The 22,594-nt window shown below is 42.6% G+C and overlaps 1 protein-coding gene across 1 annotated transcript in view; it reads right to left on the reverse strand.

The window, feature by feature from the left end:
• Positions 1–22,594, reverse strand: part of LOC134573609 (uncharacterized) — a 106,815-nt gene that overhangs the window by 39,816 nt on the left and 44,405 nt on the right. Inside the window, exons 14-18 of the mRNA XM_063433393.1 lie at positions 20,955–21,041; positions 20,557–20,690; positions 17,826–17,964; positions 15,604–15,735; positions 14,641–14,730 (exon numbers count right to left, since the gene is read on the reverse strand). Coding sequence (XP_063289463.1) covers positions 14,641–14,730; positions 15,604–15,735; positions 17,826–17,964; positions 20,557–20,690; positions 20,955–21,041 — 582 coding nt within the window. The remainder of the gene's footprint in view (positions 1–14,640; positions 14,731–15,603; positions 15,736–17,825; positions 17,965–20,556; positions 20,691–20,954; positions 21,042–22,594) is intronic.

Below are 22,594 nucleotides of genomic sequence, written 5' to 3' on the forward strand. Positions count from 1 at the left end.
TTTGGAAATACCAGGATGTCCAGCAGTCTTAGTATCGTGATACAGTGACAGAATATCCCGTCTCTCGGGAACGTCAACGAACAATTTATCATTAGGCCTCTCGCCAGGTGCCATGCTCTGTTTCGCTTGTATGGCCTGCAAGAGGGACGAGGAAATAGACAATATAGTAGTTGCTATTATCCTGTCTGGGGGAATGACAGGAGTGACATCAATCTCCTGTTTGTCAATAGTCTCGAATTGTCTGGACAGAGCGTCCGCTTTAGTGTTCCGGTCGCCTGGCCTATAGGTTATTATATAATTAAAATGAGACAAGAACAATGACCACCTAGCCTGCCTGGAAGACAATCTTTTAGCTTCGCTAAGGTAGGACAGGTTCTTATGATCCGTAAATATGAGGATGGGATCCTTAGTGCCTTCTAACAAATGTCTCCATTCTTTGAGTGCTAAAATGATAGCAAGGAGTTCGCGATTACCCACATCATAATTCCTTTCTGCTTTGGACATTTGTTTAGAAAAGAAGCCACAAGGATGCAATGGCTTGTCAGGAGACTCTCTTTGGGATAAGACAGCACCTACCCCTATATCGGAAGCATCAACCTCAAGTATATATGGCAATGAGGGGACAGGATGCTGTAAAATAGGGGCAGAGGCGAACGTAGTCTTAAGAAAGTCAAAAGCCTGAAGTGCCTCAGTAGACCAGACACGTGTATTGCCATCCTTTTTAGTCATACGAGTAATAGGCGCTACTATAGACGAAAAACCTTTGATAAAACGTCTATAATAATTAGAGAAACCCAGAAAACGCTGGATGGCTTTCAGACCTTGTGGCAGAGGCCATTCTATGACCGCAGCGAGCTTCTGGGGATCCATCCGAAAACCCTCAGCGGAAATCAAATACCCTAAAAACTGGACCTCGGATTGGTCGAATAGACATTTTTCTAATTTGCAATAAAGACCATTAGCAAGAAGGGTCTTCAGAACTGTCGTAACATGTCTGTGATGAGTGTGAATGTCTGTAGAATATATTAAAATGTCATCCAAGTACACAATAACAAATGAGTGAATAAAGTCCCTTAAGACATCATTAATAAATTCTTGGAACACTGCTGGGGCATTGCAAAGCCCAAATGGCATGACGGTATACTCATAATGACCTGACCGAGTGTTAAAGGCTGTCTTCCATTCGTGGTCCTTTTTTATACGTATCAAATTGTATGCTCCTCTAAGATCTAATTTGGTGAATACCGTAGCATGTTTGAGCCTGTCAAACAATTCTGTTATTAACGGTATAGGGTAAGCATTTTTGATGGTGATTTTATTAAGACCTCTATAATCAATGCAAGGTCTTAAATCACCTTCTTTCTTCGATACAAAGAAGAACCCCGCTCCAGCCGGAGAAGAGGATCTCCGAATAAATCCCTTTTCTAATGATTCTTTAATGTACTCCTCCATGACACGGTTTTCTTGAACCGATAGGGGGTACACCCTGCCCTTGGGAGGTATAGTACCAGGCAACAAATCAATAGCACAATCGTAGGGTCTGTGAGGCGGTAATTTGTCAGCCTCTCTTTTATCAAAGACAGTCTTTAAAGTTAAATACTGAGAGGGTATAGCCGTAGATAAAGGAGGAACAGTAGGAACGTTAATAGAATTCACAGGCGTGACTTCAATAGTACATGACTCATGGCAGGCTTCACTCCATGATTTTATCTGCCCTGTCTCCCAGTCAAAAATGGGATTGTGGGCACGTAACCATGGATACCCTAATACCAACTGTGAAGAGGGAGAGGTGATGACCTGGAACCGAATGGTTTCATAGTGTAGAACCCCTGTGTACATGTGTAGCGGTGCAGTCTCGTGAGTAACAACTGGAGATATCAATGGTCTACCATCTATGGCCTCAACGGCCAAGGGTATCTCCTTCTCCCTGATGGGAATATTGTTTTTCTTTACAAAACCAGAGTCTATAAAATTCTCAGCTGCCCCAGAGTCAACCAGGGCGTATATGTTTTCAACTATACAACTCTCTCCCATATGTAAAGAAACAGGGAGAAGCAGTCGGTTAGGAGGCAATGTAGGAGACTTAGAAATCACACCCAAGGCCAGTCCCCTATAAGGTCTTAGGTGCGAGAGTTTTCCGGGAGCAGAGGACACTCCTTTACCATATGTTCTCTCCTACCACAATATAGGCAGAGTCCCTCTCTTCTCCTATGTAATTTTTCATTATCAGAGAGTTTGGCAACCCCTAATTGCATTGGCTCCTCTTCAGATACTTTTACACTCTCCGGTGGATTAACTCTGGGGTGAATAGGCGTAACAAAACGTCTATTCCTGTTCTTGGTATAGAGCCTGTCCCGAATCCTATTATCTATATCGATGAGGTAGTCAATAAGGTCCTCTAAGGCAACAGGAAGTTCCTTAGCCGCTACCTCATCCAATATAGAATCTGATAAGCCTTCCATGAAGGCAGTAGTTAACCCATTATTGGTCCAATCGACCTGTGAGGCAAGGGTACGAAACTGTATAGCGTAATCAGCCACAGACCTAGAACCCTGTTTAACCCTCATTAATGCTCTAGCGGCATTCTTAGACCTTTTCATAGTGTCAAAAGTTCTGCGAAAAGCTGTTAGGAAACTGTGAAAGTTATGCACCATAGGTCCATTAGCCTCCCAAATAGGGTTTGCCCATTCAAGTGCTTTGTCGGTAAGTTGGTGCATAAAGAACCCAACTTTGGACCTCTCTGTGGGAAATGAACGTGGATACATTTCAAAATGAAACTCTATTTGGTTAATGAACCCTCTGCATGTCTTAGAATCCCCTCCATACCTAGGAGGAGGCGTTAAATGTGCTGTAGCATTAGGCATAGTCGATACTTCAGGAAGCAGGGGTGCAGGAGGGTTAGGTGCGGTTGCTGGAATGGTTCTAGCTAAGAGCGTCTGGAGAGCCTGAGCTATTTGATCCATACGGTGATCCTGCTCTACAAATCTAGCCTCATGGGTCGCCATCTGTTGAGCTAAATCTGCGGGGTCCATGGCCCTATCGTAATGTAACGTGTATATACCCCTACACGCAGGATCCAGCAAAACAGAAGACAGCACAGAGGAGAGATACGTCTACCGGACCTTAGAGTGGCCGGACTCGACGTAAAGGAGAAGTACAGAGTCAGGAGCGATCCGAGGTCAAGGGCACAAAGAGACAGCGTAAACGAGAACTAGCCGGGGTCTGGTACACAGGAATCAGCAAGCCGGCAAACAGTACAGACAAGGATAAAGCGAAAACGAAGTCAGAATACAAAGCCAAGGTCAAGTACGGAGAAACACAACTGAATACAACAAGCACTAAAGGGAACTGTAGCAGAAACCACGATAGGGCAAGGAACTAAGGGAAAAGGGTAAGTATAAGTAGCCTTCAAACTAACGTGATTGGCTCCTGTCACTTCCACTCCCCCAACAGGTAAGTGTATGGGGTGATTGGCGTGACAGGAGCCAATGGGAGCCTTTTTGCAATTTAGGCTCCCACTGTCTCTTTAAGAGCGCGCCCGAGATTCGCGGCGCGCTCTTAGCTGCAGGCGGGACACGTGACCGCTTCTCGCGGTCACTGCCCGCCTTCCTGTTTGAGCAGTCGGATGAGCCGCGCGCGGCTCGTGCAGCCGCAGGACCGCGCGCGGCTTGAAGAGAGGACCGCGGCCGGCCCCCGGATAAGGTAAGTACCGCTACACCTTCGTCATCTATTTGAAGACAGCAATTGCTTAGGTTAAACTTCCCACATACACCTCCCTCTACTGCCAAAAGGTAATCCAAGGCTAATCTATTCTGGTATACTGCTGTCCTCATCCTGGTGTTATGCTTCGCTAGAAGATTGAGCGCTTGTGATGTCTCATTTGTGATAATCTCAACCACCGCCTGTAATCTTATAATACGGTTGAGCATATAAATAGGGGTTCTATAACCAAAGGTACCATCCTCAGCCCATGTGGCTGGCCCATAATAGTCTATGATACGCTGGGGAGGCCATTCATTATCTTCCCAGGTGCCTATCTCTATGGGTCCCCTTTTCTTCCTATGATTCACATCATACACTTTAACACCTAAAGTCTCACCTGTTTCAATCGGTAACAAGAAGAAAGATGGTTTGAGCATACCCAACACACATGCCCCTTCCCAGTCCTGTGGCAACTCCGAATAGGCTTTCTTACCACAGATCCAGTACAAATTTGCTGGGGCTCTCCAGGTAGATGTGATGGATAAATCAAACCACACGTCCTTTAAATTGGCGTATCTAGCAAACGGGTTAGATGGTTCTGAGACATTTGAAGCTGACCACCAAGTTGTATTCTTTGTATCATCATCATAAGCTTTTTGCCCTAGACAAGTTAATTCTCCTACAGAAGTGTTATACATTATTCCTTTCCTTGCTATGCAAACATAACCTATGATGGAGGTCTTTAATCTCCACTCAGATTTACCTCTAACACTCATATGATAATCGGCTTGTGTAGATATTAGTTGGTCAACTGCCTCAGAACCGGACATTACCTCCTTTGCTTCCCAAGGCCATTGGTCTCCCATGTTAGTACCTCCACACACATAGCAGTTGGTAACATTAAGACTACCGGCAATACTTTCAGCTAGGTCAATGAACAGGTTCTTAGCGTTATGGGGGATCTTATTATCTATACTCATCTCTTCATAAAAGGAATGGTATACTTGATGAGTCTGGGAGGATACCGTATCAGTCTCTATTCCTATAAACAATAATGTCCCAGGATCTAAACCCGTCCCGTATATCTGAAACCCAAATAAATTTCCATACTTATCTAAGAACTTGTCGGGGTTATTAATAAGTATATGGACTGGGTTGCATTCCATAGACTTACAATATGGGCTAGTCGGCAACTTAGTCACTATCATGTCTTTATCTACTGTCTGTCCCCAAGTCGCCCACCCCACACAAGACCAATATGGGCAAAAGTTATAGTCTTTATTTGGGCATCTAGGACTTACATATTTATTTTTACTACTGGGACAAATATATTTATCATTAGACCCATACGTCCTCTCCCATCTAAGATCCCCACATACATTCCACGGTTTTCTACCACTCGATATTGCTTTACACGCATCAAATAGCAGAACACCCGAAGAATGTACGGATTCTAACACCGTCTTATTAATTAGGGTCCCCTGAGGATCTCCATTCCTGAGAGTCAACCAAATTGTACGAGGTTGATACTCCGGACTGAAGCACTTAGGTTCTCCTACTCCTAAATGGCACACACTATAGTCTATATTTAAGTATCTACATCTCGATACATCTCCTTTACACTCGTATTGTGAATGCCAAATTAGGGTTTGGGAAATATGGTTACCTGTTCTCGTAGTCTTAATGCATACCTCACAGCTAGGAGTGTCGGTACCTCTACCTTCCTGAATATAAAAACACATGTAAATAAACACAATCAAAAGCACATCTTTCGCCGTCATCCTCAGTCTTCGTCCGTGCGATGGAACCTCAGCTTCCAGGATGTGAGGGCTGCAGGGAATGGAGTTCTGCTCGTCTTCACAGGTGTCCCTTCGAGACTTTCCTGGCTTATACACTATGTGTTGGTAAGCGGACAGGCTTTATTATGGCCTTCTCACTCACACCTGTAACAATAAAATTTGTAATCCACAATAATTCCTCGTTACTCCGACTGAGTAGTGCGTTTCAACCGGATCTTGCAGGGATTCTCTGGATCTGCTGTAACTTGCCAAGAATCGACTGCTGCTGGTTTAACCCTGGAGTGATGTATCCACGGAGTCACTTCGGCTACTTTTATCGCTGTAGGGGTAGACAAAAGAACAACATAAGGACCTCTCCACTTGGGCCCTAACGGTACATTATTCCACTCTTTAATCCACACTTGGTCTCCTGGATGATAACTATGAACAGGGGGATAAATATTCACAGGTAATCTATCTTGTACCCATTTCTGTACCTCCTCCATAGTCTTACCCAACTCTACAACCTGCTGCCGGGTAATTCCTTCTCCCAACTGACTCAAATCCCCCCTTAAGTTACCAAGTACGGGAGGTGGTCGCCCATACATAATTTCAAAAGGAGAGAGGCCCATCCTTCTGGTAGGGGTACTGCGGATTCGCAATAGAGCTATAGGTAAGAGAACGTTCCACTTAAGTTGGGTTTCCTGACACATTTTAGCCAACTGGTTCTTAATAGTTCTATTCATTCTCTCTACCTTACCAGAACTCTGGGGTCTATATGCAGTATGAAGCCTCCACTTTATACCAAGCATATGAGTCAGTTGTTGTAGGCACTGATGAACAAAAGCTGGACCATTGTCCGATCCTATAGAACAGGGTAGTCCATATCGGGGTATTATTTCTCGTAGCAGGAATCTCACAACTTCTCCTGCTTTCTCTGTACGAGTAGGACATGCTTCTACCCAGCCTGAATAGGTGCACACAATTACCAACAGGTAACGATGTCCACCCGATTTAGGCATCACTGTAAAGTCTATTTGTAGATCGGACATGGGGAGTCCCCCCATAAACTGGACTCCTGGTGGCTTTACTGGTCCTTGTCTTGCATTATTCTTAGCACACGTTACACATCTTCGTACAATGCCCTGAGTCAAGTTGGACAATCTTGGTATGTAGAAATGTTTCCTGAGAGATTCTTCTGTACTGTCTCTCCCAGAATGTGTCCCGTTATGATAGTTCTGGACAATTTCTACTGCTAGTGATGCTGGTATAACTATTCTTCCATCTTCTAGCTGATACCACTTGTTCTCCAAATACTTTCCCGGTTCAGTCTTTAACCACTCCTCTTCTTGAGTTGTATAAACTGGAGTCCATTGAGACGGTGGGGTTGGTATTAGAGCAGCTATATGCCCCACATACTCCTGTCTTCCTGATTCAGCAGCACGCTTAGCTGCACTATCTGCCATCCGATTTCCTTTGGTTACATCACCATCCCCTCTCAGATGCGCTCGACAATGTATAATACCGACTTCTTTCGGCTCCCACACTGCTTCCAATAGTTGTAGGATTTCGGCTGCGTACTTGATTTCTTTGCCTTCTGAATTCAGTAGTCCTCTTTCTTTATACAAAGCTCCGTGGGCATGAGTGGTTAAAAACGCATACTTAGAGTCCGTATAGATATTTACTCTTAAACCTTCAGCCAATTGTAACGCTCGTGTTAGTGCTATTAATTCTGCCTTTTGTGCTGATGTTCCTTTCGCCAGTGGCCGAGCTTCTATCACCTTGTCTATTGTTGTTACTGCATATCCTGCATAGCGGATCCCTTCTTTCACATAACTACTGCCGTCGGTATAATATTGAACATCGGGGTTCTGGATGGGAAAATCACGAAGATCTGGTCTACTTGAAAATACTTCATCCATTACTTCCAAACAATCATGTTGACTTTCAGTAGGTTGCGGCAAAAGGGTAGCTGGATTTAAGGTGTTTACAGTCTCTAAATGCACTCTTGGGTTTTCACACAACATTGCTTGATACTTGGTCATACGGCTGTTACTAAACCAATGATTTCCTTTGTAATCCAACAACGTCTGTACTGCATGTGGGACTCGTACATAAAGTTCTTGACCCAGAGTGAGTTTATCGGCTTCAGCTACTAGCAGGGCGGCTGCAGCTACGGCTCTTAGACAAGGTGGAAGTCCGCTGGCCACTGCATCCAGTTGCTTAGACATGTAGGCAACAGGTCTTTGCCATGATCCCAAGTACTGTGTCAATACTCCCACAGCCATTCTTCTTTGCTCGTGTACATATAAGTAGAATGGTCGTGTGTGATCAGGTAGACCTAATGCTGGGGCACTCATCAAAGCCTTCTTCACATCTTCAAAAGCCGTTTGCTGTTCTTGAGTCCATAAGAAGGGGTAGTGCTCTGTACCTTTGATGGCTGCGTACAGAGGTTTTGCTAGTATCGCATAGCTGGGAATCCATATCCTACAGAAGCCTGCTGCCCCCAAGAATTCTCGCACTTGTCTTCTATTCTTGGGTATTGGTATTTGGCAGACAGCTTCTTTTCTCTCTGGCCCCATAATCCTTTGACCTTCAGAGATATGGAATCCCAGATACTTGACAGTTGGCAAACACAACTGAGCCTTCTTTCTGGACACCTTGTATCCTGCCTTCCAGAGAATATGTAGTAGATCGTGCGTTGCTTGCTGACATTTTTCTTTTGTAACTGCTGCTATCAACAAGTCATCTACATATTGCAACAAGACACACTCTCCTGGGATGGACTCGAAATCCAATAGATCTTGACTTAGGGCTGAACCAAATAGGGTAGGTGAATTTTTAAACCCTTGGGGCAGTCTTGTCCAAGTCATCTGGCGTTTTGAGCCCGTTACAGCATTCTCCCATTGGAAAGCGAAAATACATTGACTTTCTGCGGCAATTCGGAGGCAAAAGAAGGCATCTTTGAGATCTAAGACTGTGAAGTAAGTAGCCCCGCCCGGAATTAAAGCAAGCAGGTTATATGGATTGGGTACAACTGGATGTATACTAACAACCGCATCATTGACTGCTCTCAAGTCCTGCACAGGTCGATACTCATCTGTACCAGGCTTTTGAACAGGCAGCAATGGGGTGTTCCAGGGGGAAGTACAGAATTTTAGGATACCATACCGTATGAACTTATCCAGATAGGATTGGATGTTCTTCTTAGCCTTCTGCGGGATGTGGTATTGTCTTAGGCTTACTGGATAAACCCCAAGTTTCAGTTCAATTTTTATAGGTGGAATATTGCGGGCCAGTCCTGGTGGGTTGTTCTCTGCCCAAACTCCTGGTATGTTAAATAATGTCTCATCACTCCTAGGGTTTTGGCTAGTCAACACTGTATAAAGTCGCCACTCTTCTTCCTTTGGTACGGATAAAGTCATAATACCTGAAGGTCCATTAAACTTTAAGGATGTTGTTCCATTTGGTAGGAACGTAATCTGCGCTTGTAATTTTGATAGCATATCACGTCCCAGCAATTGGACTGGACATTCAGGCATATAAAGGAATTGGTGTTTTACTACGTGGCCTCCCAATGTACAGAGTCGACTTTTAAGAACCGGTTTTTCAGCACTTCTTCCAGTTGCTCCTATCACAGTAATAGTCCTTCCAGATGGAGGAGCAACTAGATTAGTCACCACTGAATGTTCAGCACCAGTGTCGATCATGAACGCACTCCTTTTTCCCCCTATTGATACATCGACCATAGGCTCCGCTCGACCAAGGGGGATGGAGCCCGGTCGGTATCAATAGTCCTCCATGACCGTGTCAGCCAATCCTACGAAGTCCCTACCTTCTCTATCGCGGGACCTTTGCGCTGCTGGAATATACCTGTCCTCCCTAACACTTCCTCTGTTCCCATTACTCCCTCTATAACCATTACTCCCTCCGGGGCCTCCTCTACCTCTCGCTCTGCCTCTAAAGTTTCCGTAGCCTGCCCTGGGTTGGTCTCTCTCGTACTGCTCTCTTTGCGGACATTCGTTCCTCCAATGCCCTTCTTCCTTGCAATACGCGCATTGATCCCTACTCAAAGGCTCCCTACTCCATCTATTATTGCCTCTATCTGGGCCCCGTTTATCTACGCCTGCGATCGCTACCGCTAGCATATCAGCCTTTTTACGCATCTTGCGCTCTTCCTCTTTCTTACTTTCTGTATCCCTGTTCATATAGACCTTATTTGCTACCTCCATTAGTTGGGTGATGGACATACCTGCAAACCCTTCTAACTTTTGTAGCTTGCGCTTAATATCTCCGTATGCTTGGCTGACAAAGGCGGAGTTAACCATTCGGGAATTGTCTGCGTCTTCCGGATTAAAGGGGGTATACAAGCGGTATGCCTCCAATAATCGGTCATAAAAGACACTGGGCGCTTCATCACTTTTCTGAATCACCTCAACTGTCTTCGACATGTTAATGGCTTTCTTTCCTCCTGCTTTCATGCCAGCAATTATAGCGTCTCTATAGGCTCTGAGTTGAACCATATCAGCACCATTTACGTTCCAATCGGGATCAGTATTGGGATAATGTGTTGCGGCCCATGCTGCTGGATTAGCTTGGTTCAAAGCACGGGCTCTATCCTCTAGTGCTTTTATGGCTGCTTGATTTATTCTTGTCCTTTCCTCATTGTTAAATAAAGTCATTAGTAACTGCTGGCAATCAGCCCATGTCGGATTATGCGTCTGTACTATTGAGGTGAACAGATCAGTCATAGCTTGTGGTTTCTCAGTATACGAGGAATTATGGGTCTTCCAGTTTAAAAGATCGGTTGTGGTAAATGGGACATATACGAAGACTGGGTCAGCGTGTGCCATTTGACCTGCGGCATCGATATAAGCTGACCCGGGATTCAGACGAAGAGGCATCTGATAGTGCTTTAATTGTTGGGCACCAGTCAACTGTCGGGTTTGGATGGGGCTACGTAGAGAGGCGTCAGTCATGGGTTCCGGTCGGGGAGAGATAGGGTATGGGGATGTGGGAGGTTGGCTTTGGGAAAAGGTTGTAAATAAAACACTTCGAGCCGAGCTAGATGAAGCTTGACCGGAAGTCTGAAGTGGCGCCAAATCAGGATATTCGTTTCTAATGGGGGTGGGTTCTGGTTCCGGAAGGGGAGATTTAGTACGAGGGGGGGTGGATCCTGTACTGGAGGAGGAAGCGGAAGTGGATGGGGGTAATGAGGGGAGGGGTGCAGGGCTTCCTGCGCTTGCGTCACTTCTTCTTAACGGAAAGTAAGGGGGCGGCAAAGGGATCTCGGACTCAGGGGGCGTGTCCAAAATGGGCCTAACACCAGTCCTAGTGGACGAACAAGTCCTAGCTACCATGAGGCGACACTGCTCCTCGTGGCATGTCTGGAGCCATTTTGGCGAGTCATTTACGGCCTGTCTCCAACAGTCAATATAAGGAAACTGGCCGTAAAGTTCAGGCCTACCTGATACAGCCACGTGTAAGCGCTGTACCAGAGTTAGATCCAAACTGCCACGTGGCGGCCATGCCGCAACCAAAGTAGGCCACTCCCTAGTGCACAAAGTAACTAAACGCACAGGAGACATCTTAACCCCAAAATCACAAGTTTTGAATCCCTTTTTAAAATTCTTCACCATACAACCTAAGGGATCCGGAATCGTTGACTGCGACGCACCCATACTTAACAATGGAACGTCGTCGACAACGAATACTATACACACGTACTATTCACCAATCACACCCGTTTCCTCTGGCAACAGCACCACGTGGTACGGTTACCAAGTGAAACGTACACAATAACAATAAACACTCAGGGAATTCCCGTACACACACAGCTGTTACACCAGTCACTATATAATCAATATTATGCCCTTTGGCGTAACTATACAGTCACCCACGCTATAATTCTCTATATACGAATTACCCGTCTATAACACACCCCAGTAACATCGTCTTTTACAAATAGCGGTTACAGTACGGTTAGCATAGGTCAAAGCACAAGTTAAGGTCACAATACAATTATTAGTGGTTATGGTGTTAAACATGCAATGGACGACAATGATTAGTACTTATATACAGTGTCAGTAAATATACAGGGTTATGGTACCGTGCACTATAATACAGCAACACACTATTAACACTCTCGCTAGACGGCTGAGCTCGCGCTATCTAACAAGATATACACTTTACTAAAACAATCGTTAACACATTTACAATTCCCAACTAAACTATTGGCCAGTACCTTGAATGGACTACCTAAAACTATATACACCCGTTTTGGTTAGCCACACTGCCCAATCACCACATATATAGCGAGCTAGAGAACCGAATTTACACAGGCGCCTCTTAGTCGCACTATCAAAAGTCTAGTGGGTTCCAAATTTACACGCCTTCCCACTTAGCCCAGATAGGATGAGAACTAGCGAACCGAATTTACACAGGCGCCGCTTAGTCTCCCGGTCTCTCCGACCTAGCGAACAAAATGTACACCCTAGAACGCTAGTCTAGACAAGACACCGGTGTCCGGCTAGGGCTATTTACACCAGGACCCCGCCTGACTAACCAAATCAAACGGTCTGACTAAAGAGCGTTCGATCGAGCGGTGCGCCTTCGCTCCTTCCCTCCGACAGAGGGGGCAGATACACAGATTCAAAACCCCTTTGGGCCTACCGCACAATCGGTATACCCCTAGTGGGTCCTGCCGTCTAAAACAGCAGTTGTCTTACCTCCTCGTTCCTGAACCTGAGTTCACACTCATCGACGGGGACACCCCAGCACTTCTCACGTAGAGGCCGATGATCTCCTGGACAACGGCCCAGTGGCGCCGAGACGAAGGGAGGTCCACGCAGAAGTTCAGGGGTGCAGCCGTAGAGAACGTGGGCAAAGATAGACCGTCTCACGCCTCTGCCTCTCAGCTACCGTTGAACGATGAGTTTCCCGGCCAATGCACCAAATGATACCGGAGAAACTGACGGAAGCCAAGCACAGAGAGATGGACACAGGTTTCTTCAGGAAGGAAGAGATTCTTTATTGGATCACCGATCGGGACTCAGAGGGACTAATGTCACCAAAATACAGCAAGTTCTGAGCCCCGGACAATAGTGCAGGCTCCTTATATAGGCATATAACTCCTCCCATATTAAGCTCCACCCGCACATTCTCTTAACCAATCAACACAATAAGAATTAACTTCCTGTTTGACCGCATGGCTTGTCCAGCACAATGGAGGAGGGGGAATACTATATCCTGTATTCTTGCACATGCTCCGTACACTACTGATCGTATCTTGCCTCGTGCAACCAACTGATCGATACGTCAGCATATGCACGTACACATGCCACGTGGTAATCTCGGCCTACTAAATTTATTTTTACCGAGATTCCACCACAGTATGGTTTATATAATATACACAATGTGTCTATGTTACACAATTTTATGAGGCATGGTTTATATAATGTTTTATTGTAAAAACATAGAATGTGACGGCAGATAAGAACCATTCGGCCCATCTAGTCTGCCCAATTTTCTAAATACTTTCATTAGTCTTTGGCCTAATCTTATATATAGGATAGCCTTATGCCTATCCCACGCATGCTTAAACTCCTTTACTGTGTTAACCTCTACCACTTCAGCTGGAAGGCTATTCCATGCATCCACTACCCTCTCAGTAAAGTAATACTTCCTGATATTATTTTTAAACCTTTGTCCCTCTAATTTAAGACTGTCCTCTTGTTGTGGTAGTTTTTCTTCTTTTAAATATAGTCTCCTCCTTTACTGTGTTGATTCCCTTTATGTATTTAAATGTTTCTATCATATCCCCCATGTCTCGTCTTTCCTCCAAGCTATACATGTTAAGATCCTTTAACCTTTCCTGGTAAATTTTACCTTGCAATCTATGAATCAGTTTTGACATGAGCACTTCCCTCTTTCTACTGCTAATACCTCTACTTGTACAACCAAGCATTCTGCTAGCATTTTCTTTGGCTCTATTACATTGTCTGCCTACCTTTAGGTCATCTAAAATATTTACTCCTAAATCCTTGTGCTCAGATGTTGAGGTTAGGACTCTATCAAAATTTCTATACTCTGTCCTTAAGACATTAAATGTCAGTTGCCACAACTCTGACCATTTTTCTAGTTTTCTTAAATCATTTGCCATTTGGCTTATCCCTCCTGGAACATCAACCCTGTTACATATCTTAGTATCATCAGCAAAAAGACATTTTACCTTTTGACCTTACCATCAAGACCTTCTGCAATATCACTAATAAAAATATTCAAGAGAATGAGTACATACCCCTGAGGTACCCCACTGGTGACAAGCCCAAGCTTCAAATATACTCCATTGACTACAACCCTCTGTTGCCTGTCATTTAGCCACTGCCTTACCCATTCAACAATATTGGAATCCAAACTTAAAGATTGCAGTTTATTGATAAGCCTTCTATGTGCAACAGTGTCAAAAGCCTTACTGAAATCTAGGTAAGCAATGTCTACTGCACCACCCTGATCTATAATTTTAGTTACCCAATCAAAAAAAATCAATAAGATTAGTTTGACATGATCTCCCTAAAGTAAACCCATGTTGTCTCTGATCTTGAAATCCATGTGATTTTAGATGTTCAACAATCCTATCCTTTAACATGGTTTTCATTTCTTTGCCCACTACTGAAGTAAGGCTCGCTGGCCTATAGTTGCCCAGATGCTCCCTACTACCTTTCTTGTGAATTGGCACAACTTTGCTAATTTCCAATCTTCTGGGTCTACTCCTGTTAATGACTGATTAAATAAATCCGTTAACGGTTTTGCTAGTACACCACTAACCCCTTTTAATAACTTTGGGTGTATTCCATCAGGCCCTATCAACATATTTGTCTTTCCTTTTATTGTATGAGGTATTGTTTATATAATATATTTATTTGTACAATGCACAGTTTATATAATATATTTTACTGTATGAAGCATAGTTTATATACTATATTTTATTGCATGAGGTATAGTTTATATTATATATTTTATTGTACAGTATACGGTTTTTGTGTTATTGTATTATACACATAGTGGCTGTGCAATTGTATCTTACATGGTAGATTTTATATAATATTCCGCATAGAATACATAGTATTATACGATTGTTGGCACATGATTCTTTTCATACCCAGAAAGTCTTCCCGTGGTTTTCCAATTTCCAGGAAAAGTTTGATTTTGTCTAGCTCCACCTTAGGATGTCCACCCATATTATACTTTCCTGAAAAGACAAACAGTAAGCGGTGTAATTAGGCATCTGAGAGTTTAGAGGAGGTTTGATCTGAGTTGAGTACCCGTGGGTAAAGAGAATTGTGCATCAAACAAGTTAATTTCATGTTATTGTTTTCATTACAATAAAACAGGCTTTGCCCCTTTAAAGTGTTAATTATAGTGTGCAAATAAAATTGTAAACATTTCAGTTATATTTATTTAAATTCCAGGCTGAATTTAACAAAATATCGGTGGGGAGGGAATGAATAATTATGTGAGGTACTTTGAATATAAAAAAAGAACAAAAAATGTAATGTGGCACTCTCTGCATTAAGTAAAATACAAGAATTATTCTAGTAACCAAGATAAATATTTAGTTTGTCCTATATAATTTTTAAAATTAAATTTCCCTCGCAACAGGGGATTGGTTGTCCTGGAGGCTGGGCTGAGGAAAGACCAAGGCACCCACAGTGAGGGGTGTGCTGTCATTGGTTGTTAATTACCAGCAGGCTATGTGTGCTGATGACGGATGTCTTTTATGCACAGAACTGATATTAGCAGCCCAGAACTCTTATCCAGCTTTGTTCTACTCAGAGCTGCTCACTCGGAGACAAGTGATCTGAGATAATTGTTTAAAGGGCCCTGGAGTGCAGTATTTATTATTGGTTATCTATAAAAACTAGGTGGAGGCTTGTTAGTAAGAGTTGATGTCTAACTGTGGTATATATTCCCTGTTAATGTGCTTTTAAAATTCAAAGATTGAAAGCCAGGTAGTGGTGAATGGTACGGTTTGGAAATCATTGTGGGTGTTGGTGTAACATGCTGTATCAGACACTGCTGTAGCCATTCGTTACTTGATTGATAACTATAGGAGGTGTGTTACCATCTGTAAAGAGCAGAATGACATTTCGGGTCTTCATGAATTGAGCTTTCTCTCTCAGCTCCTGCAAAACCAACATCTCATATAGACTACGAAAGGCAGATCTGGTGTTAGTTCCCTTCATATCTCCATGGGCTGAAAAGGTGAGACAGATAAGAGCAGTTGGAAACATTGTTCTATTTTTAATTTTGTTTTTATTAACGGATTCTAATATAGAGTTATAGCAGCAGGACTGAGTGAAAATTTGACTTGGTTAAATCCGAGCTCAGTACCCTTCTTTCTAATCGAGAATCCTAAAATACAAGTTTTTTATTTTTCCTATATTTTTAATTTCCTTAACAGCCTATTGTAGGCTACCATAATTATGGTAATAGGTGGATTTATAATGTTTGCTATTGCAATAGAAGTCTATGGGTGAATGTAGGATGTCTGCTATCTCAATAGAAGTGAATGTAAAATGTCTGCTATCTCAATAGAAGTCTATGGGTGAATGTAGGATGTCTGCTATCTCAATAGAAGTCTATGGGTGAATGTAAAATGTCTGCTCTCACAATAGAAGTCTATGGGTGAATGTCTGCTCTCACAATAGAAGTCTATAGGTGAATGTCTGCTATCTCAATAGAAGTCTATGGGTGAATGTCTGCTCTCACAATAGAAGTCTATGGGTGAATGTCTGCTATCTCAATAGAAGTCTGTGGGTGAATGTAGGATGTTTGCTATCTCAATAGAAGTGAATGTAAAATGTCTGCTATCTCAATAGAAGTCTATGGGTGAATGTAGGATGTCTGCTATCTCAATAGAAGTCTATGGGTGAATGTCTGCTATCTCAATAGAAGTCTATGGGTGAATGTAGGATGTCTGCTATCTCACTAGAAGTCTATGGGTGAATGTAAAATGTCTGCTCTCACAATAGAAGTCTATGGGTGAATGTCTGCTATCTCAATAGAAGTATATGGGTGAATGTAGGATGTTTGCTATCTCAATGGAAGTCTGTGGGTGAATGTAGGATGTTTGCTATCTCAATGGATGTCTATGGGTGAATGTAGGATGTTTGCTATCTCAATGGATGTCTATGCGTGGATGTAGGATGTTTGCTATCTCAATGGATGTCTATGGGTGGATGTAGGATGTTTGCTATCTCAATGGAAGTCTATGGGTGAATGTACGATGTTTGCTACCTCAATAGACGTCTGTGAGTGAATGCAGAATGTTTGCTGTTTCAATGGAAGCCTATTGGTGAATGTAGGGTGTTTGCTATCTCAATAGAAGTATATGGGTGAATGTAGGATGTTTGCTATATCAGTGGAAGTCTATGGTTGACTGTATGGTGTGTCTATCTTAATGTAAGTCTATGAGCGAGTGTGGATCCTAATTTTGCTCTAAAGTTTTAAATTAATTTTTGATATGTGAATTCTGTATTTGAAGAAAACATGCACTTTACTTATATAAAGATTCATATTTTTTTGTTATCATGTCTCTGGCCTTTAGATTTCTTTTTATTGATTGTTGAGATGTCTTGAGATTTTCTTTAGTGACATATCCATACTATTCACATTTTTCTACAGGATGTATTGAGATTTTGTGCTTGTTAACCTTTTTTCTCTTTACATAGAAACCAGTCCATAAGTAAGAGAGAGACACACATAGGGGTTTGGGGGGAGAAGAGACACACAGAGGGGCTGGAGGGAGAAAGAGACACACAGAGGGGCTGGAGGGAGAAAGAGACACACAGAGGGGCTGGAGGGAGAAAGAGACACACAGATGGGTTAGAGGGGAGAAGAGACACACAGAGGAGCTGGGGGGAGAGACCAACAAAGGGGCTGAGAGAAAGTCAGAGATACACAAAGGTTTGGAGTAAGAGATACACAAGGGGGGGGGGGGGTTCAAACACACGAGGGGGGGTGTAAGACACACAAAGGTGAAAATCGGGGGAAAGACACTAGAGCGGCAAATACAATCAAAAAAGTGGATGAGAAACACAAAAGGGAGTAAGAAGTTTAAAAGGGGGGTTAAGAGACACACAGGTGAAGATGGTTTTTGTTTGCTTTATTTGCAGAAGGGAGAACAGAAAAATGCATCTTTGCCTGCGTAGCAAAAGTTGTGTCACCAACCCTGAGTAGAGTGTCTCTCTTCATTTAGTTCCTGGTATAATATAATTTACCTCTGTATAACATGGACTGACACAGTATGCTATACATTACTAAAGGAAATCGCACAGTACTAACCTCCATACTTAAACTCATCCAGTTTGTCTATCACTTTATCTGCTTCCAGACTCTCTTCGTCAGACAGACGGACAACTGGGATTGCCTCAGAAGCATAAGAGATAATTGCGTATCGGGGTTTGATATCAAAGCTGGAAACCTGCCAATAATTTATAAAATCAGACAGTGATTTATATACAGTCAAATGCATTGATGCTGCTAATAGGTGACAGGTACACAATTAACCATAGGGACATTGCAGTTTATGTCTCTTTAAGGTGTTCAAATGATATTTAAGATATCGTGTACATGTGTTTTTGTCATTACAGAAGTAACTACCCTGACATACGCCCTGTTTAATCTAGAGCAGGGGTTCCCAATTAACTTTTCCAGTGGAACCCTTTGACATAGAGTACAAAAATTGTGCATCGTAAATTGCTGGCTGGCCGCTGGTGTGTGAGGTCGGCAGCAGCTCTCTTACCGTCTTTCTGACCGGGCCCCTGTTCAGCTACACCCACCGGCTGTCCGTAAGTGCTTGGACAAACTGATGGGCAAATCGTGGCGTGAATGAATAACATGGAAGAAATATACTGTTTATCTGCAGCAAAAGCTGTAATTAGACCTGCACAGTGTGGATTCTTTATTCTAATTTTTTTTTTTTTTATAAACTCTTTACTTCAAGATTGTACAAAAAAAAAAAAAAAACACTGCAGGCACTATAACCATCTCATTGAATTAGTTATAGTACCTCGAATCTCCTGGCTCAGTCACTCTATTCAGTGTTAAAGGGACACTATAGTCACCTGAACAACTTTAGCTTAATGAAGCAGTTTTGGTGTATAGAACATGCCCCTGCAGCCTCACTGCTCAAACCTCTGCCATTTAGGAGTTAAATCCCTTTGTTTATGAACCCTAGTCACACCTCCCTGCATGTGACTTGCACAGCCTTCCATAAACACTTCCTGTAAAGAGAGCCCTTTTTAGACTTTCTTTATTGCAAGTTCTGTTTAATTAAGATTTTCTTATCCCCTGCTATGTTAATAGCTTGCTAGACCCTGCAAGAGCCTCCTGTATGTGATTAAAGTTCAATTTAGAGATTGAGATACCATTGTTTAAGGTAAATTACATCTGTTTGAAAGTGAAACCAGTTTTTTTTTCATGCAGGCTCTGTCAATCATAGCCAGGGGAGGTGTGGCTAGGGCTGCATAAACAGAAACAAAGTGATTTAACTCCTAAATGACAGTGAATTGAGCAGTGAAATTGCGGGGAATGATCTATACACTAAAACTGCTTTATTTAGCTAAAGTAATTTAGGTGACTATAGGGTTCCTTTAAACCATTTTTTGACTAGTTTAGTTAGGGTTCCCTGGCCACTCACAGTGCGCCCCCTACTGGCAAGGCAGAGATTACACTCTTTATTCTAGCCATATCAATTCATACCAGCAATGAGCCCTGTGATAGGGTGTAAGGAACGATTGTTATTGAATTCTGTGCTCACTACTCACCAAGTCCCTGAGGAAGTCCAAATCCAGGACGAAACGCGTAGGACGCCCAGTGGTGATTGCTGATTGTTTTATACTTCTATGTAAGTTATTAAATACATTGTATACCTTACTCTGGCAGTGTGATGATGGAAGAATCCATTTGAATAGAAGAAGGAGTTTTATTCAAGGCTGTTTAACAAGTGTAAATCTGTGAGTGGCCACTTGTTAACACCATTTATGTGATTCATCTCCACACAGTTATATGCTATGTTATTTACTCTCTATTTAGCAGATTATCTCCTATTTTGTATGTATACGTTTTGCTGAAGACAGGAGGAAGTCTTTGGGGATTCATCTGGATTCTTCACCTAATACAGGGAAGTTCCTGTCTGCTAATATTCATATTTTTTCGCTGGGTTTTGTTCACACGCTTGTTTGTGCATTTTCTGTATAGGATGTAATTTGTCAGTTGACACTCTCAGCCATTGACAGAGGTTGAAGCGAAGGCTAATGTTTCCCATAGAGGGGATTGGCTGTTGTGGACTCTTGTTTAGCATTACAACATTAAAACTGGTTTAACACTGAATGGAAGGAATTCACTATTCACTTTTCCCAATACCCTTTCCGTGTGTCATTACAGATTTTGCCTTTTATCTGAAAGCAAAGTTGAATTGTTAGTGTAGCATGTGTAGCATGTGGTGCAGGTGAGCTTACACTTTAATGGCCATTGGTGTGACGCTAAAAACCTCCCATTATTTAAATGTGCTAAGAGAGAGATGGAGTGCAAAGGGGGGGGTTTATGTATCTGGGTGGTGGAAACTATAGCCACTGCTGCTGCCCAGGAGTGATGGGAGTTTGAGCGCAGGATTTCATTTTGTGTGTTTGTTACAATAAGCTATAGGGTGCATTTTCTCTGATCCAATAATGTCTAACGTGTGATTGTGATCGTATTAACATCATGTAATGATCTGGCTTTGCTGGGTACAGATAGCATACCAGCAGTATCATTGTGTGATCTTCAACTGTGAATGCAATATGTGTTTACTCTATTTAATGTGTGGATTGGGGTTACATGGTTCAGGTATGTGGTGGTTCCCTAATGTCCATTTCTGCTGATTCTAAGTAAAGACACTGCAATCCCACAATCTCCCATATTTATACTTCCCACCTGCTGCACAAATGCAGGTTATTGCTGAGTGATAGAATCTTCAGAAACGTTAGAGACTAACACACCCAGTCTGTGATACAGTGTTACTCTGCCAGTATACCTTCTCTATGAACGTTATGCTGCTCTCCTTGGCAGTATTAAAGTCTTCTTTTTTAACACTTTTTGATGCATCCAGGATAATAAATATATTCATGGGATCTCCCTTCTTTATACGAAGTTTTCGTTTGCTGATATCTGGTGGGGGAATATGAGAACATTAGAAATTTGGGGGAGGTTGGCAAAAAGCAAAGATATATGTCAGCAGAGGGAACATTACAATATTAGTGATATTCAGAGTAAAATATGAATAGAAGGAATAAGACTGTATGGATCAACTGCACGAAAAGAGGAGATAAATAGTACTTTCGCACACTCTAAGACTTACAAATACAGAGTTAGAAATGAGGCAACTTGGAAAATGAAAAACAAAAGAGAGACTTTGAATACTAATTCTCCTACCTTCCCCTTTTTTATCTGGGTCAGCCGCTTCAATATTAGCTGCCAGGGTAGCAGAGAACATCTCAGCCACTTCCTCTGGTGTGTTATCTGTGGATAAGAGAAAAAAAATGAGAATTTGCTCATCACTTATGATTTTTCATCATAAAAGAAGCTCGTCATCACCAGAATGTCTCTAAATAAGTTCTACTGAGACCACCAGGCTCTAACTAACGTTTTCCCTATCGCTTGTTAAATTAAAACCATGTAGAGCTGGGTATATATGGGGCTACTCAGTTTTATTTAATTCTCACAATTGTGTGTTTAAATTGCTGAGTCTTGATTATTGCTGGACACTGTGCACATAAATAGGTACATACGTACAAATGTGACGAGGATTGCCCAAAGGAGTCCTCTATAGGGCCGATATTCAGAAGTTACAAACCAAGTTGTTTGAGCAACCATTAACCCTTACTCCTTTTTGCTGTTAAAGCGTGTAGAGGCTTTAATGGCCTAAAATAAAATAAAATGAAAAAAATAGCAGAATTGCATTTGCAGCAGGACAAGCCCTTGCCATGGTATGGCTACAAAACAAAACACACCATACACATTCACACACTGTCCCATACACAAATTGCCCCACACACACATACACCATACACATTCACACACTGCCCTCCATACACACATTGCCCCACATATACATACACTGTCACACACACATACACTGCCCACCCATACATACACTGCCCCCCACACACATACACAGTGACCCATACACACATTGCCCCCATACACACATTGCTCTACACACACACACTACACATTCACACACTACACCTCCCACACACACATACACTGAACCTTTCACACACACTGCACCCCTCACACATTGCACCACTCACACACCACTGCTCCTATTCCTTACTACAGCCCCATATCACAGCAGACGACAGGTAAGTTTGTCAAACTGTTCTTAAACGTCTTTAACACTTACTTACTCTGGCACCATAACCACTACACATAGTTAAAGTGGTTATAGTGCATGGATTATTTCTTTAAATAATCTACAAGTGCCCCTCCCAAGATCAGTCTCTGGATCCGCCACTGCCTCATAGTGCCCAGGAGGGCATGTTACACTGGAAGGATCCCCCTCTCAAAAGGGTTATAGTAACTTGTTAAGTTACTTTATGCGAACATATAAAATGACCATTATGTCTAAAGGCAATATATATATATATATATATTTGTGTACGGCACATTACGAGGACGATAGACAATGATAATAAAAAGAAGCAGTATTAGTACTAGCAAGTCAGTTGAGGTGTGCCGAAACTGACGTGAGGTTAGGCCTGTAAAAGAGGGCCCACCTAGGAGAAATAATAAATTGAGGGTGCGGTGGGAGGGGCACTTCCGGGATCGTCGCTGACAGGTAGTAGGATAGTATTACGTTTATATAGGGCAAGTTGTACCTCCCACAATTCCAGGCCAAGCCTTCTATTTGTGTACGGCACATTACGAGGACGTTAGACATTGATAATAAAAAGAAGCAGTATTAGTACTAGCAAGTCAGTTGAGGTGTGCCGTAAAAGGTGCCGTAAAAGGTAAAAGGTGTGCCGTGAGGTTAGTCCTGTAAAAGAGGGCAAAAATGATTAGAAGCGATT

The sequence above is a fragment of the Pelobates fuscus genome, chromosome 9, assembly GCF_036172605.1.
Source record: "Pelobates fuscus isolate aPelFus1 chromosome 9, aPelFus1.pri, whole genome shotgun sequence".
In the NCBI taxonomy this organism is placed as follows: Eukaryota; Metazoa; Chordata; class Amphibia; order Anura; family Pelobatidae; genus Pelobates; species Pelobates fuscus.